The sequence below is a fragment of the Callospermophilus lateralis genome, unplaced genomic scaffold (genome assembly GCF_048772815.1).
Source record: "Callospermophilus lateralis isolate mCalLat2 unplaced genomic scaffold, mCalLat2.hap1 Scaffold_66, whole genome shotgun sequence".
Classification (NCBI taxonomy): Eukaryota; Metazoa; Chordata; class Mammalia; order Rodentia; family Sciuridae; genus Callospermophilus; species Callospermophilus lateralis.
The window spans coordinates 2,506,638-2,524,677 of NW_027514882.1; the positions used below are offsets into that span (position 1 = coordinate 2,506,638).

General features: G+C 42.5%; 1 protein-coding gene across 1 annotated transcript in view; it reads left to right on the plus strand.

Annotated features, from left to right (window-relative positions):
• LOC143389118 (inactive serine protease PAMR1-like) overlaps window positions 1–15,172 on the plus strand; it is a 74,442-nt gene extending 59,270 nt beyond the window's left edge. Inside the window, exons 7-11 of the mRNA XM_077108403.1 lie at window positions 6,627–6,839; window positions 8,528–8,594; window positions 11,542–11,774; window positions 12,720–13,012; window positions 14,636–15,172. Coding sequence (XP_076964518.1) covers window positions 6,627–6,839; window positions 8,528–8,594; window positions 11,542–11,774; window positions 12,720–13,012; window positions 14,636–15,172 — 1,343 coding nt within the window. The remainder of the gene's footprint in view (window positions 1–6,626; window positions 6,840–8,527; window positions 8,595–11,541; window positions 11,775–12,719; window positions 13,013–14,635) is intronic.
• Window positions 15,173–18,040: the final 2,868 nt, after the last annotated feature.

An 18,040-nucleotide genomic window follows, 5' to 3' on the forward strand; every position in this document is an offset into this window, starting at 1 on the left:
ATCTTAAATCCAACTCTAAGCCCTATAATTCAGGGAATCATGAGAGATTCAATTTCAATTATTGTTGAATCTTCTTTGGTACCCCAGAATTGTGAAAAGAGTCTTGAACTTGGACCATGCCAAATCCTCAAGGAGACTCCTCTGATGGTAGATTCTGGTCTGCACGGTTTGGTCTGAGGAATCTCATTGCCTCAGATCACCTATTCCCTTCAGGTACAGCAGATTGGCTGCTGTGGGGCTGGGCTGGAGCCCAGGAGCAAGCATGGAAGCTGGGGGCTGTCTTAAGGACCAGCCTGTAGCTGCCTGGCCCAACAGCCTTCTTAAGGCTTCGTCACCACCCAGAAATGCTGAAAGGCATGTAGGCTCCATATTGGGGCTGAGCCCACTGCCTCTCTGGGGCCTCATCACAGACACCTGTGCCATGGAGAAGAAACCTGAGAGGCCCTGATGCCCAGCTAAGAAATTAACAGAGAGGTATTGGGTTAGTTTCTCCCTCAAACAGAACCTGAGTCAAGCCTATGGGCCCAGGTGATTCACTAAAGGGATTACTCCTGTGATTAACCAGCAAGGAGTGGAAGAATCAAGATAAGAAAGAGGAAGACATCAAGCAAGAATATTTTCAAGTAATCTTCTACACAGCCCATCCCCCGTGGGGGTTCTGGGAATGTAAATCAAACCTCAAAGAACAGGGATTGGGTTCTTCTATTTCCACATATTGGCTACAGGTGAGCCTGGGGTGGGCCTGGGAGGAGGACAGAACTCTAGGTAATTTTTTAGTCCCCCCCATCTGGATAGGTGGATGGCCATGCCCAAGGACACCCTCTGAAGGCTGTAGGCCCCAGCTATCACATGTCAAAGGTGAGGGATGGGTGACTTGTGAGTATGAGGGGACGTGGCTGGGACATCAGTAATGGTCATGACAAGAGCCATCACAAAACCTTCACGTAGCAGTCACGTGTGAAATCATGTGGGAAGTGAACTCAGAGAACTTCCTCATTCCGTGGCCCTGGGAAAGAAAAGAGGGAGAGAGAAGGCTTTCTTGAAATGCTTATTTGAAACAAGACCCCAGAGAAATGTACCTCTGATGACTGCTGTTGTTCATGCAGTGGCATGTGGGGGCATGCTAAACTTAGTGTGTTAATGTCCCCAGGCTGAGTTCCAAAAGTAATAGGGCAATGTGCTATTTATTACTAATCATGCAATCTTTTATTTCACAAAGCAGGAGTTTGGTGCTTCTTCAGGGCCAGGGATGCAGATATTTTAAATTCTCAATTGGCTTTGCCTGAAAATATCCATCCCGCTGAGGAGAAATGAAACCTAAAGTCCTTGAAAAATCAAACAGAAAGAATCATGAATCTGTTCAATGGGGAGATACAAAAGTTTCTAAAAAGAGAACACATGGGGGAAAAATCATTTTGAAACCTAACTGCAGGGAGGAGCTCTGATGAGATGCAGATAGTCTATGTACCCACCAGGTAGATGTCAACTGGGAGAGAGAAGGAAGGATGGAGAAAGTTTTAGAATTCTCTTCAAAATAACATCACAAGGTAGTATGCAAGCTTTGGAAAGTACAGAAAATGAAAGAGAAAGAATAACCCTCGCGGGTTGTTTGATATAGGAACATAATTTTAAGGCTTTATTGTATAAGATTAAACAAAATAAATGAACAGACACCCTGGTTGGTACCCAGAAGTCTGAATCAACACAGTTTTGGAAGTTCATCATGGGTAAACATTACCAAAAGCCCAGGAAATATAGCGGAAGGCTGTGTTGTGCTTGAATAGGTCTAATAATGAGCTATTAAGATTTCTCTCTGGAGTGCTCTTTAAGGTGTATTAAATTTGGGAAACTGGCTTTTAAAGACATTGAGTGCTTTGTAAACAAAGGCAAATGAGGGAAAAGGAAACTTTGTGTTATTTCTGTGACTCCTCAAAACCAGCCCAGCCAGGTAAGTGTTATTATTTTATTTTATAGTTAAGAAAAGCAATGGTTGGGGAGGTTAAATGGTTCCCAGCTCTTAGTTTCTTAAGTACAAGATTGAAAAACTTTCACTCTTTGTTCCTTCTACCCCTAACAAATATTTATTAAGTGCCTGCTGTTGTAGACTCTGGGGAACCAGATGAATATTTGAACTCATATCTATCTGACCCTAGAGGCCAGTATTTTTTTCTACCAGAATCTAGTTAGAAGACTTATTTAAGAGATTTCATGCAAAATTGTATAATGTGATTATACAAAATATTAAAGAGATTTGCATGGACTGAGAGACAGTTGGAACAAAAAACAAGGCATAAAACACTGTATGCTAGATTTAGATGTTTAATGGACAGCACTCAAAAATATTTTGTTTGATTTTTTAAAACAATAATAACTGGGGCTTGGGTTGTGGCTCAGTGGTAGAGTGCTTGCCTAGTATGTGTGAGGCCCTGGGTTTGATCCTCCACATCACCTAAAAATAAATAAATAAATAAATAAATAAATAAATAAATAAATAAATGAATAAATAAATAAATAATAAAATAAAGGTATTTTGTCCAACTATAACTAAAAAATAAAATATTTAAAAAATAATAAAAACAGAAACAACAAAAACAATAAAAAACAAACTTTTATGATTTTACTTTATGATTGTAAAACTTGATAAAAGTATAAAGAAGCAAAATCAGTAAAGATAATGACTACAATTGTTATTTTATTTTAATTTTCACTTTTTTGGGGAATAGAGATTTAACCTAGAGGTGCTTTACCACTGAGCTACATTGCTAGCCACCCCCCCTCTTCCCTTTTTAAAAATTTTGAAACAGGGTCTTGCTAAGTTAGTTTGGGCCTCACTAAGTTGCTGAGCCAATGATCCTCCTGCCTCAGCCTTCTGAGTCTCTGGGATTACACGTGTGTGCCATCATGCCCAGTAATGACTTCAAATATCGGAAAGTATGGTGTTCAAATCCCTTAGTCTGTCTCCACTTTGGTTGCTTTAAAACATTCCCATGTATCTATTTTTTCATTTTTGTCTGGTTTGGGGCTTTATGAATCTGTAGGACAAATTCTTCCATGAGTACAGGAAAGTTTTCATCTATTATCTCCTAGCACATTGTTTCTGACCATTGTCATCTCTCTTCCTCCTCCTCCATCATCTTCTTCCTCTTCCCCTTCTTCTCCTTCTCTTCCTCCTCCTCTTCTTCTTTTTCTTCTCCCTCCTGCTCTCCCTTCCTCCATCTCCCCCCACCTCCCTCTCCCCCCCACCTCCCTCTCCCCCACCTCCCTCTCCCCTCTGACTCCTTTCCTGGAATGTTAATTATGTATTTCTTTACCTTCTCACTGTGTCCTATGAACCTCTTAGATTTTTGAGTACATTTTCACCTTATTTTCTCTTTCAACTTCATTCTGAAAGTTTTCTTATAAGCTATCTTTCAGTTCTATTTAGTTTGCTATTAAATCCACCCACTGAGTTCTGTTACTAAATTTTTCAGTTTTTGATTTTTTTCTTAGGTTATTTTTTTTTTCAGCATTCTTGGTTTTCTGTTGAAGTTCTCAATCTTGTCTTTTATTTCTGGAATGTATCAGTGGAGTTATTTATTTTTTACATTTTTAATTCATTTTTTAATTTATATATGACAGCGGAATGCATTACCATTCTTATTACACATATAGAGCACCATTTTTCATATCCCTGGTTGTATACAAAGTATATTCTTAAGTAGTGTCAGATGACCACTTTGCTGGACCCTTTATAAATCTGATTCTGTTGTCTATATTTCCCTTGATTTTCAGCCATAGTCTTGCCTTCTCTCTTTGTCAGTTGGGGCTTCTACAAGACAATACCATAGACTGAGTGATTTAAACAACAAACATTTATTTCTCACAGATCTGGAGGTTGGGAAGTCCAAAATCAAGGTGCTGGAAGATTCACTGTCTGGTGAGGGCTGCTTTCTGGTTCATAGAGGGCTGTCTTCTTGCTGTATCCTCACATGGAGGAGGAGGGAGAGAGAACTCTCTGAGTTGCCTTCAATAAGGGCAAAAATCTCACATACCAGGGCTCAATCCTCATAACCTGATCACTTCCCAAAGACTCCCTCTCCCTAATACCATGATATCGGGGCTTAGGATTTCGACATATGAATTTGAGGGGGAAACAAGCATTCAGTCCCCTGAACACTCCATTGGATCCTAACATAGAAGCATTACTTGCTCTATCCTAATGATGACATTCCACAGGCAATAACTTAAAACCAAATAATAGTTGTCATAGTTCTCCATTCTAAGATATTGAATTTAAGTTGTACAGAAATTTCTGTGTGAAAACTACACTTATGACCTGATTTCAAAAATGTCAAGTTATAAAATTGTTTGCATTTAAGAATTGCAGATGTTTAGTGGCATCCTTTACCCTTGAACAGAGGTATTTGTGTATTCCAAGTTAATTTCTCTTTAAGTCTTCTTTTATAGCCTCCTGAGTAAGAGAAACAAAGGACCTGGATTGTCCTAAATCTTTATCTCCAAGGGCTCAAGAACTTTCCAAAATTCCTAGTATTTAAGCCCACATTAAATACTCTGTGTGTGTGTGTGTGTGTGTGTGTGTGTGTGTGTGTGTTTCATGAGAACCCTGCTGTGGCAGCCCAGGGCATGAGATACTAGCAAACCATGGAAGAGCTTCCTTTCAAGGGGAAGACAACCCCACTATCAGGCTCACCTATCAAAACCATCAGTAGAAAAGATTTATCTTTTGCTGAGGCTGATGTAGCTGTAGTCTCGTTCATTTTCTCCCAGTATTCCAGGAATGGCCTTAAATATCACCCAATCTTTTTTGACCACGAGCTGTAGTAAAGCTCAAAACAAACGAGGACCTATGCTTGAACTGCATAAATCATAGCCTCTCAATAGGCAACTGGCCACAGATTCAAACACTTGCCAGATCCAGGCAGCGTGGTGAAGAATGCAGCTCCCAGGTGAGCAGAGAGCCATTTCTCAGCTCCAGGTGATTGTGGCTCTGGGGGAGGCAGGCTGGGAGAGTGAAGATCTGAATTGTGTGAGAACCCAGTGAGACCTATTTTCGTATGAATTCTCCCAAGTTTTATGTTGGCATCTAGTTCCATTATTTTAAACGTACAGGCAGGATACACTACGTTTTTTATTGTGGTCTCTGAGCTCCAGTGGTCACCCTCTGGGATATATGTTCAGACTGAATGCATCTCCTAAAAGAAGCTGGCGCCATCACGGAGGTGACATGTACTGCTTCCTCTCCCTCCCCCTCCCATCAGACAGGGATTCCTGAAAATACAAGTACTAGGGTTTTCTGAGACCACTTGAAGCATAAAAAAGCCACATTGCCCTCTTTATACCATTTTAGTATTTTAAACAGTCTTGCTCAGTGAGGTCCCTTTTTTTAACACTTAAAAATAGGAGTTTTGAATTCACCCACCAGGGAAATCACTCATATTACATAATCCCCCAAAGCACACAGAGTGTTATTGATCATCTGCCACATGGGCTATGGATAATCCTAGAGGAGACAAACCAGTCAGTAGGTTAATTGCAGCAATCTTGCCAAGTTGCACCCGGTAAAGTTGTTTATTTTTAATTCTTGAATGTTTTAAAAGCGCTATTTGAAAGAAGATTCTTTTCTTGCCTGGAGGCAAGCAAGTTAAGTTGCTTGGAAGATAATTGGGACAGTTATGGGAAGGAAAGTACGTCAAATGCATAACTGCATTACCCAAGAACTGTTTTATAGGAATGAGCGTGTGTCTTAGAAGAAATGATTAAAAAGAAACCAGGGAAACTGATAGATTAGTGCCCAAATTCAGTTGAATTCTTTGGAGGACTCATTCTCTTTCCTTAGACAGGTCATATTCAGTATTGTGCCATAATCTGTATGAGAAAAATATGTTACCTATATAACAGAATTTTTCCAGATTAAATCTAAAATCCTGTTCAGTGCTCAGAATGGCTGGGGATGCCATTTTTACTTTAAGTCATTAAGAATATTAAGAATATTAAGTATACAGATAAAAAGTTACATTTGGGCATCAGGGGGAATTTGTAATATTTTTGCAATGATATTGTCCTCTAGTAGTTTTAACTAAAACTTGAAACACTTTTTTTCTTGAAATGAAATATAAAATTTAAATTTATTTCATATATGTATTCTTGTTGTTAAGCAGTTCTACTTTTTTGTATACAACATAAATAGGAAACTGAACAGTCTAATTTAATTGCTCAAGCAATAGGAAATGAGGGAGATAATACAACACTGAAAACTAATAATGCCTGTATCCTGATCATTAAATCTAGGTGAAATATTTTTCTTGTCCAGTCTTGCCCAGCTCCTATAATTTGAAAAAAAAAAAAAAAAAAGTACGGTATCATGTAAGAGTCAGATTTGTGTCAAATTTGTTTACATTTAGAATGAAATATTTCTCCATCTGAGAATAAATCATTAAAACAAGGAAAGATGTGTCTAATACATGCATTTGCTATTATGAGATTTCTCTTGGTAATTCTTTTGCGCACACTGTTAGCAGGCTTGATATCACTGTATTTTTAATTCAATGAAATAATGAAAAGATTCGATTCTAAAGTTAAATGACTCAGACTTTTAACAGTTCTTTTCTCTTGTTTTTCACTTTTAGTCCTTGAAGAAAGAAACTGCTCAGATCTTGGGGGACCAGTCAATGGGTACAAGAAAATAACAGGAGGTCCTGGACTGCTCAATGGGCAATCTGTAAAAATTGGCACTGTGGTGTCATTCTTTTTTAATAACTCTTATGTTCTTAGTGGCAATGAGAAGAGAACTTGCCAACAGAATGGAGAGTGGTCAGGGAAACAGCCCATCTGCATAAAAGGTAACTTATGGGTATGTCAGGATCCTATAGAAGTAGATGGAGCTACTGTGCTTTTTGATAGCTTTAATACATTCTTTTAAGCCCCTATGTGTGTGTTGGAGGGTGGGGGGTCCCTTCCTCTCTTAAGTTTTCTCCCGAACCACATTATCTCTTAGATTGGAAACCATCCCTAAAAATATTGGCTGCTTTTTTCTGGACTTAGGGAGGACATGCTTACTGTAATCACAGCATCTTGAGGTGATGGAGGAGAGTGATATAGTTATCAGAACAGTTCAGGAAAAACAATAGGGCTGAGGTTTATATATGCAGATCCAAGGTCAAAACTGAATGGACTCATCTTCCCTGGCTGCCTATGTTGGGAGAAGTGAGACCCGTTAAGAGTTTCAAGACTAACATAGTAGATCTTTGAACACTCAACAGACAGCTGTAGGAACTAAATGGATAGTTCAGAAAAGGAGAGAGGGAGTTTCTAAAAAGAGAGATAATTTCATGAAGCAGGTAGAATTGGGGCCTGTCTGGAAGGCTGGGGAGGATTTGAGGATGTGAAGGGGAGTCGGGATGACATTTCAGATGGAAGACAGAAGGAAATTACAGATGTGTAACTTACCAGGCATTGGTAAATGCAAAGGAAGGCAACCCAGGCAGTAAACTGCAAAATGTAAGTTGGAGGCAGAGAAATGAAATGTTATAGAGAGCGGTTGGAACCATTTCTGTTGCAGTGGGGGTGCATAGTTTCTAGCTGCTTCTGGTTAGCGGCACCTCTGTTTTGGGGGACAGTCACAATGATCTGGCTGTTTACTGGGAAGAAAAGCGGGTTCTTGTCTTAGATTATCCAGATAATTTCCTCAGTCCTCTACTTTCCCTTCTGGGTGTTTGTCAACAACCTGAATCATGGGAAAAGGAATGAAAGGGAATGATTTGTGAAAGGAATAAATCACTTTAGACTTTAGCCAGAAACGACTTTCATCCCCACCAGCATAGATTTCTGATGTTTTATTTCATTAAGTATGGGAACGGCGTTACATATGTCCTTGGAGATTTTTGTCAACTCTTACAAATTAATACAACTAAAGTACTCTAAGTCACTAATTAGACAAATGTTGGCTGCTCTTGATTGGGAAAGTGAGACGGGAAGGACTCCTTTTCACTTGTGGAAAAAAAAAAAAAGGAGACTTCAGAAAAATTAAACTGAGCTTTGAGTTGTCTCCTAGAGATTTTTTTGGGTCCTTAATAGCAGAGAAAGGACTTGGAAAAAATCAATTACACAAGACTTATCTATGATTGACATTGCTGCCTGGTTTTAAATGAGAACCTTCTCATTCCCAGTATGGGCAATATATTAGGACTCCATTTGAATTTTATTCCATTCTGATCAAGTGTGCTAATGCTAGACGCATAAGCAGATAGTCCTATCTTTTAATCGTCAAGGCCCCAAATCACCTAGGTGGAGGAGTTTTTCAGAGGCATCAGAGTTCTTCAGAGAAAGCTGTCAATTTACGAGAAAGGCAGCATGCTTTTTTGCTAAACGAACTGTTCAAGCTTGGCTGACATGTCTTGCTTCTGAGTTTGGGGAATGAGCACGTGGTATCCAGAAAGGGGGTTAGGGATTAATCTGAACTGAGCCATGTGAACAGTGAGTCTGAAAACAGATGATGCGACCCTGTCTGTTTTTTTTTTTTTTTTTCCAGCCTGCCGAGAGCCAAAGGTCTCAGACCTGGTGAGAAGGAGAGTTCTTCCAATGCAGGTCCAGTCAAGGTGAGACTCTGTCAGGAAGGGTAATGGAGATTTCCTCTCCTATTCCCTTTCTCTACTTTGTGTTGGGGTTTCTTAGGGACATTTAGTGCTAAATGGTCATGAAAGAATAGGGCTTGTTCCATGGAAGCTCATTAGCCAGCTGCCTTTGGCCAAGAGGTAGCAAAGGTTGGAAGATGGACAAATTTTATTGGATCGTGGGAAAGTAGATGATTGGTGAGAAGCAAGACACTCAGATGGTCTTTGAGGAACTGGGTTGTCATACTTGAGTCTTCCCTAAATTACTATGTATGCATTGTGGCAGCTTCTAGGCGCTGGCATCAGGAAGAACACCTTCCTACACCCCAGCTGGCAGTCAGAGGTTCTTGTAGTGGAGAGAGGAGATGGTGGAGTCCAGAAACTAGAGATGCATGGCCAGTCGCCATCAGGGATGTGAGCTCTGAAGACCACCTTGGGGTGCAGGGGCAGTAAGCCCAGTTCTATTCACCTCTTTTTCACTGTGTCTGCTCCAATAAGGAAGGCTTCCTCTCTCTCTCTCCAAGCACAGTTCTGCTGTACAACTTTATTCTTGTGCCTCCTTTGGTCTGGAAACTTCTTCCACAGGATCCCATCGAGGCTCGCTGCCTCCCTTCTTTCAGTTCTCTGCTCAGTTTTTACCTGATAGAGAGACCTCCCTTGGCTGCCCTTTTAAAACTATCAAGTTTACCACCCCCGGCTGCCCTCCAACTCCTTTACCTGGTGTTCTCTGGCCATGTTCATCTCAGCTCCCGCTCTACCGGTTGTCTTGGTTTACGTGTTCAATTTCTGTCTCCCCATTCCAAATACAGAAGTTACAAGTACAGGAGCATTGTCTGCTTTGTTCTAGTGCCTGAGACAGTGCCTGCCATGTAGAAGACACTCAATAAATATTTACTGAATGAAAACATTGGAGTGACTGACAGTCAAGGGTTCCTGAGCTGGTTCTGCCCCTCTTTAGTTCTACGTATGCCTAGGAAAGTTCCTAAGCTTGCTGAGCCTTTTATTTTTTTCCTTCTCTTTAATTGCAGGAATAATCACAGCAGTCTCTGGGAATTGTTGTAAGGATTAAATCCAACACGAATATTTAACACTTATTGCATGTTTTCTGTGTACAGCTGCTCTTCTGAGTACTTCACATGTCTAGGGTCATTTAATTCTCACTATAGCCTCTGAGGAAGGCATTATTCTTTTTATTACAGATTTTTATTACCGTTTTTATTATAGATGGGTAAACTGAGGCTCAGAGAAGTAAAGTAACTTGCCCCAGGTCACACTGCTAGAAGTGGCAAAACCAGGACGTTAACTCAGCATCTGGCTCGAGGGTCTGCTCCTTTATGCACTAGACTAACCCTTAGCAAAGCACCTTGCACATACAAGCACCTGTTAAAGGCAGCTATTGTCAGGGTTAGTAATAATGAGTTCGAGTGACCAGGCTCTCCCTGGAGTGTTCCTTGGTGAGGATGCCCGTCAGCATCTGACCCTTCCTCTTTCTCTCTCAAGTCTTTTCCTTTTAGGCAAGAAATTTCCTTTGGAATGGTGGCAAATGGAATTCAAACTCAGCCCTGTCTTCAGGTCTCTGTGATTCCCTGGGCTGGACTCTCCAATAAGTGGAATCCCCCTGTTCTTTCCAAAGAGACATCTCGAGGAGGAACCCCTCTCAAAAAAAATGCAGTTTTTAAGACAATTTTAATGGGAGGTTAGGTGGCAACGTGCCTGCTGTCTCATGTAAATGAGAAGCAAACCTGAAATTCGGTTTTTCAGTACCTTTCTGGAAGGCAGGCTGCTGAAGTGGGGGGTGGGGGTTCTACTTATCTCCAACAGCCAGGCTCACCTGGGGAGCCCCCAAAGGCAGTGTGAACCTTCAGTGGCCTAGAGATAAACTTGTTTGCAAGTGCAGAAGCTCCCAGAATTACAGACCTGGTTAGAACCATGATAGGGATATTTGTTGAGTGAAATCAATATAGGTGGAATATTTGCTCTGATCCAAGTTCTATAGAGATGCATAAAATAATTTCTTACAGTGATATCAAATTGATGTGGTTGTGACACCACATGGAAGTCATGACAGCTAAGCACGGTGGTCTCACGAACCATCTTCCTTTCCTGTGTGCCTGTGAGCACTCTCACTTACCTATCTGGGCTTCCCTTCTCCATTCATCAAATGGGAATGAAGACATTGATTCCTAAAGGAATTTCAGCTTGTCACTCAGTGGGCACCAATATAAAATGAACACAAAGCAGAACAATGTGTGTATATCTCCCCCAAGAACCCCAGAGTGGTCTCTGGGGCCTTCACCTTCAGGGATCATTTAATATCCCTTTCCACATTTACACACAACACTTCATATTTCTCCCAATCAATGTACCCTGAGAGAAATTTCTATTCTGTGAGGTGAACTAATTACATCTGCTAATTGCTAAATCAAGCTACTGTATCAACACAGTTTAGTTCAAGTCAATTCCTAATATTGCCCCATTATGATAATGTTTGGAGGGGAAAAAAAAGTACGCCTGCATTCTCTCATTCAAATTAACTCCCTTTTCTATTTAGTTTCACAATTAAATTTGTGTGTGTGCCATGTAGTGTCTTTGCATAGCAGCTATTATGTCAGATGTAGTTCTCTTTGGTTAAAATCCGAGGCAGTTGGAAGCATGCCAGAAATGGAAATGGAGGAATGAAAAGATTGCTGCATACAAGAGAATTTGCTCAGTGGTAGAGGTGAAGGGTACTGTGTGTGTGTGTGTGTGTGTGTGTGTGTGTGTGTATGAGAGAGAGAGAGAAGAGAAAGGAAGTGAAAGAACAGAGATATAGAGACAGAGACAGGACATTTTCCTCTTCTTCAGTAACCACATATCTACATGGGACCTGGCATGGGTGCTAAAGGGACCAGGGTGACAGTCTCTTTCTCTGGCCCCATGTGCTCTGACCCAGGGAGACACCATTAAACCAGGTCTATTCATCGGCCTTCAGCAAAAAGAAGCTGCAGGGAGCCCCTACCAAGAAGCCAGCCCTTCCCTTTGGAGACCTGTCCGCTGGGTACCAGCGCCTGCACACCCAGCTTCAGTATGAGTGCCTCTCACCCTTCTACCGCTGCCTGGGCAGCAGCCAGAGGACGTGTCTGAGGACCGGGAAGTGGAGTGGGCAGTCCCCATCTTGCATCCCTAGTGAGTCAAGGCTCATTTTGAGTGACGGTATCTTTCAGTTTCCAAAGCGGCCTGTGTAAAGCCATTCACCTTGTTGTCTGGGGAGAGTCCCATTGTCCAAAGGAGTGGTCTTGCATAGCTTTCCCTAGTTTGGTGATACCTGGAACCCCTTGGTTAGAAGTGTCTTCCTTTGGCTTGAACTTACTTCCCAGGAGAAGCGGAGTCATGAACTCCTAGGGGCATACTTTCTGTGGATAACTCTATCATGTTTACTGGGAGAAGAGGAAGAGAGCAGGAACTAAACAGCAAGTGGGGAGGGGGTTAGAGGTGCTAGGCAGCCTCTAGTTACGTCATCTTGGCTACCCTAAGCTCCATTTCACAGCCACCCTACGGTGATTTTAATTAGGTAATAGTTATTAATTAATAAAATATTAATTACCTCCTCTGTTAAGATGGTGATTACTGAGATAATATATGGAAGTGTCTAGAACAGGACCCAGCTCCTTTCTCCATTCTCCCCTTGTGAAAGGAGAACAGCGTGGTTTAGATCATGGCGGTCACGTTTATCATGACGGTCATGATATTTTTGAGGGTCTGTATACATCATCTCATTCAGTCTTCTGGAACCCTATGAGACCATTATTATTGCTCTATCCATTTTACAGGTGAGGAAACTGAGACTCTAAAAGATTAAGTCACTTGACCCAAGTCCTATTGATAGTAAGTGCCTGGGATCATAATCTGGGTTTCATTTTACTATAAAACCTCCAATTTTAACCTTCGACTTTATAACCAACTGTGTTTAGATCAATATTAAAAGGGAGAAGAAATCCAGGTGAGATGGCTTAGTGGTCATTGGACCCATGGGACCACCTTTCCAGTTGGTGCTCTCCTGGCAGAGAGATGCATTCCCCTTTGGATGGAAATATCTAAGTTGGTATTACTGAACTGGTGCTTTCTCCATAGTCTGTGGGAAAATCGAGAACGTCATTTCTCTGAAGACCCAAGGGACACGCTGGCCATGGCAAGAAGCCATCTACAGGAGGACCAGTGGGGTGCACGATGGGGTCCTGCACAAGGGCGTATGGTTTCTGGTCTGCAGCGGCGCCCTGGTGAACGAGCGCACCGTGGTGGTGGCCGCCCTCTGTGTTACTGACCTGGGGAAGGTCACCGTCATCAAGACAGCAGATCTCAAAATTGTCTTGGGGAAGTTTTACCGGGATGATGACCGGGATGAGAAGACCATCCAAAGCTTACGGGTGAGAGAGGAGGGCTCAACTTGGAAACCAGGGCTTTGGCTCAACCAGTTCTAAGCACAGGAGAGCAGGACCATGTCAGCCCTGTCAACTTAGCATGTCAGTACCAGTCCTGGGCCAGGCACGTACCAGGGGCATTTAGAAAGGCCATCCTGTCTTTCCCCACTTTGCTTCTTTTAAAAGTAAGAGACAAGCTCCATCTATCATCATGGTTATCAAAAGTCAATAACTGGGCTGGGAATGTGGCTCAGCAGTAGAGGGCTCACCTACCATGTGCGAGGCTCTGAGTTCAATCCTCAGCGCCACATAAAAATAAATAAATAAAATAAAGGTATTGTGTCCAATTACAACTAGAAAATAAATATTTTAAAAAAGAATTCAATTACTTCCAAGTAAAATACACATATAATTTGTCTAGTAGCTCATAATAAATTAAAATTTAGTGAAATTATTTGTTTAATACCTGCTTGGCCAAAAACCATCTTTTCCATAAACATTCTATATCATGAGACCCTCACAGCCTAGCACCAGAGTCAATTTCAAAGTAGATTAACAAATAGTTCGAGGATAAAAGAGAGTTAGTCACCCAATGCATTTGGGCACTACCTGGTAGGCTTTGAGGACATAGACAAATCCTATCCAAGACATTCCTCATCAATTTACAGAATGCTTTTCTCTTTCCTGCATCCCTCCCTGCCTTCTATTCACCCATCTATCTGTCCATTCATCCATCCATCTATCCACCTACCCATATGTCCACCCCTCCATCCATCTCTCGTCCTATCCTTCTATCTGTCCATCCATCTATTTGGGGGATACAACAGTTTGCCCTTCACTGAAACTAGATACAAAAAAGAACAAAGTATGGTTTCCACTCTGAAGAGTTCAGGCTAGTGGGAGAGAGACCCATATATCATGATGAGTGTGACATGAGTTTCTCACGGAAATGTGCTCAAACACAGTTCCAGTAACAGAACATGATGATGCTGATGTATATTTTCTTCATTAGTTACTTACCACAATTAAAAATTTAAGATGTTTCAATTAAAGATCTGGAGTCCATGCTCTGGCAAATGTAGAATGCTGGCCCATTTCTGTACGGCAGCAATCAGCTGGAATGAAGTGGCCTCTGCCCATTTATTTTATTTATTTTTAATTTATTATTCATTTATACATACTGGAGATTGAATCCAGTGATATTCTACCACAAAAATACATTTTTCAGTCCTTTTCATTTTTTATTTTGGGATAGGTCTTGCTAAATGGCTGAGGCTGACCTTGAATTTGCAATCCTCCTGCCTCAGCCTCCTGAGTCACTGGGATCACAGGTCGCTGCACCCAGCTTTCTGTCCACTTTAGATAGGGTGTGTGTGTGCTCCCATTCTCTGTAGCTTCACCTGAATACTCCACTTATTTAATGTCATCTAACAGACTCCAGTAGTCATTTCAGTTTGCAGTCCTGGAAACAGAGCAATTACTTTTTAAGATTTCTTGAGCAAAGTATGTCAAATAATGGTACCTGGTTTTTGAACAATTTCTCCCAATAATTTAGCCCCCAAACTTGACTGTCCTTGTTCACCATGGAGCTGGATGCTCACCATTGCTATCCATTCCTTGTATTGATAGATTTCTGCCATCATTCTGCATCCCAACTATGACCCCATACTGCTGGACGCTGACATCGCCATCTTGAAGCTCCTGGACAAGGCTGGCATCAGCACCTGTGTCCAGCCCATCTGCCTCGCTGCCCCTAGGGACCTCAGCATCTCCTTCCAGGAGTCCCACCTCACTGTGGCTGGCTGGAACATCTTGGCAGATGTGAGGAGCCCTGGCTTCAAGAACGACACGCTGCGCTCTGGGGTGGTCAGGGTGGTGGACTCACTGCTGTGTGAGGAGCAGCATGAAGACCACGGCATCCCCGTGAGTGTCACCCACAACATGTTCTGTGCCAGCCAGGACTCCAGTGCCCCTTCGGACATCTGCACGGCGGAGACCGGGGGCATTGCAGCTATGTCCTTCCCCGGCCGGGCATCACCTGAGCCACGCTGGCATCTGGTGGGGCTGGTCAGCTGGAGCTATGATAAATCTTGTAGTCAGAGCCTCTCCATGGCGTTTACCAAGGTGCTGCCTTTCAAAGACTGGATCGAGAGGAACATGAAGTGAGCCAGCTGCAGGCCTGTCGGGGAGCTTTTCCACGCACCTGTCTGTACCTGGGCTGCAGGACTCAGTGCGGATCTGAAGTGTGGATTTTGCCCATGAACTTAGCTCTGCCAGGGCTTCTGATTTCATGGACATAACTCAGTGGGGGGTGAGTAGAGCTCAGCTTCTGGTAGCCACTGCCTTCTTCCTGCCTGCTTGGAAACCACTGGGAAGATCCTAGAGCTTTCAAGACCTGGGTTTCTTCAAAGAACACCTTCCGGTTTGACTGGCCTTCCCCACCTTTCAGTGAGGTGAATGTCATGGTCACCTCTGGTTGAGGGTTGACCTGAGGAGTTCTGGGCTTCACAAAGCCTCTGTGAAGGCTGCAGCCAAACCAAGTTCCAAAGAGCTGCCTACAGGACGTCTGGCACGGCTGAGTTAGGATGTGGCACATGCTTTGTCCCTTGCCACAGTGCAGTCTGCTCCTTTTCTTTTCCAATCTCCTGTACACATTTCAATAAAACAAGGGTTGGCTTCTGACCTACAAAACAGGTGTGCTGTGCTTTCATTCCTGCGTACTGTGTCTCTGGGCTACGTGTGTCAGAGCCATGTCTCCCTGTAGTCCTTTAATATAGAACTAAGGGTACCAAATAGTGTGTGTGCCAAAGACCACACTATCTTTTCAAGACCAACTCTTGGAGCTTGGTGAGTCATAGATTAGGAGAAAAAAGACAGAGGTGCCATCGGGTGACACAAACAGGAAAACACCAGGGACTAGCTGACTTCCATGTGCCCTTGGTTCTCATGTTCTAGATCCAGTCTAAAACCCTTCTTTGTAAATAAAATAAATCTTTGTTGTATGTTTTAGAATAGTTGGATTGAAGCCACATGTTTGCTTACATCAGATTTAGGTTTGCCAAGGACCTGTAGCCTCCCTGTTTTCCATAATACATGGGTGTTTCCTCCTCAGCCCCAGACCTGCTTCCCACTGGATAAGGGAGGAAAAAGTTGAATTCAATCCTGTAAATTCTTTATGTGATCCTCCCATTAACACCTTCTTTGGGGGGTGACTTACTCTTTTATCTTTTCTCCTTGTTATGATTTGGATCTTAAATGTCCCCTCAAAGGCTCATGTGTTAGAGGCTTGGTCCCCTACATCTGGTGTATTGGGAAGAGGCAGGAACATTTGGATTTGGGGTCTAGTTAGAGAAAACAGGTCACCAGGGTCATGACTTTGAAGAATGTATTTTGTCTCTGGCACTTTCCTTCCCTTCTCTCCTCCTGGCTACCATAAAGTACAAAATTTTACTCCACAATGTCATTCCGCCATGATATTCTGCTTCACCACAGGCCCATAGCCATTGGATCAGTTGACTATGGACTGAAAACCTGAACCAAAATAAATTTTTCCTCTTTAAGCTAATTTCCTCAGGCTTTTTGTCACAGTAACAGAAAGCTAAGTAGCACACTCCTCCTTTCCATTTTTCTCTTCTACAAGATGGTGACTTGGAAGCTCAAGTGCCTTTGAACATTGGGACCATCGAGGGGACTCCTGACTTCATGCTGGTTCCTGGGTGCATGTGGCATATCTTTCCCATCCTGGGCATTTTGTTGATATTTAGTGCTAGTATCTATAACTAGCTTAACTTGTACTGTGTTCTCCTGCTTCCATGGGAGCTCAGAGGAGGTGCTGATTGACTTCCATGGGGGCTCAGAGGAGGTGCTGATTGGCATCTCCTTAGCTCTGTAGGGACTGACACTCCTGAGATCTGGTGGTGATTCCTATTTGATCCTGGCTTGGATTACTTGGCCTCATGGCCACAGAGATGATTTCTATGGTGATTGCGCAGCTAGACTCTTAGTGACCCTTTCTTCCTCCCTTGGGGGTTTGTGGGAACTTTTCAGTCTTTTCTGTCCCACATGAGAATGGGGAACCCAGACTTGTTACATGGCATCTGAGGAGATGTTCTCTGCCTGTAGATCCAAACAGGAATTTTACTGTTCTTTTTACTTGTCTCAGAGAACTTCAGCCTCAAGGACTTTGGCCCCAAGGTTGGAATAGCGGACATATTTGCCTCCCAAACTGCCTCCCTTTCTTTGTTTATACATAACCCCTTCAGTCAGAAGAGAATTACTTCTACTTTGTCTTTTGGTTGGTGTTCCTAGGGCTTTCTCTGAGTCACACTCTCTTCCTTTCACCACCCCCACCTCCATCATGACGGCTTCATACAAGAGCAATACATTATCCATTGTTGAGTACAAATTATCCAATACTTAATGGCTTAAAACAAAAAATATTTATCCTCTCACAGTTTTTGTGGAATTAGACAGAGGCTTGATCTGAGGTTGCAGTCAAGTGAATCTTTGATTGAGGCAGGAAGATTTGATTCTACGGATATTTATCAGGTCACCCAAAGACTTTGTTCTAAGCCCAGAAGACCTGGGCCTTGAAAGGTGTAATGGAAGTTGAATTAAAGAGATCTGAATTCAAATTCCTGTCTTTTAACATTTTTTTTTCTTCAGTGATCTTGGGCAAATTGCTTAAGCCTCCCTCCCTGCCCTTCAGCAGGTGTTAAATCGGCATGATAAGGTCCTGGGATTTTATCTTGGTAGCTGCATGATAGGGAGATACTGTAGAAACCAATGGACTCATACATGGAGTTGTGGTTGGGATCCTAAATATCTCCCAAAGGCCCACATGTTAAATGCTTGGCCACCAGCCTATGGCACTGTTGGGAGGTGGTGTGGGAGGACCTCAGGTCATTGAAGGCAATATTGGAATCCTGGCCCCTCCTCTCCTCTCTCTGTTTCCCAGCTTTCATACCACTGTGAAGTGAGCAGCTTTCTCTGCCATGTGTTCATGCCGTGATGTGCCATACTGTCATGACCAAA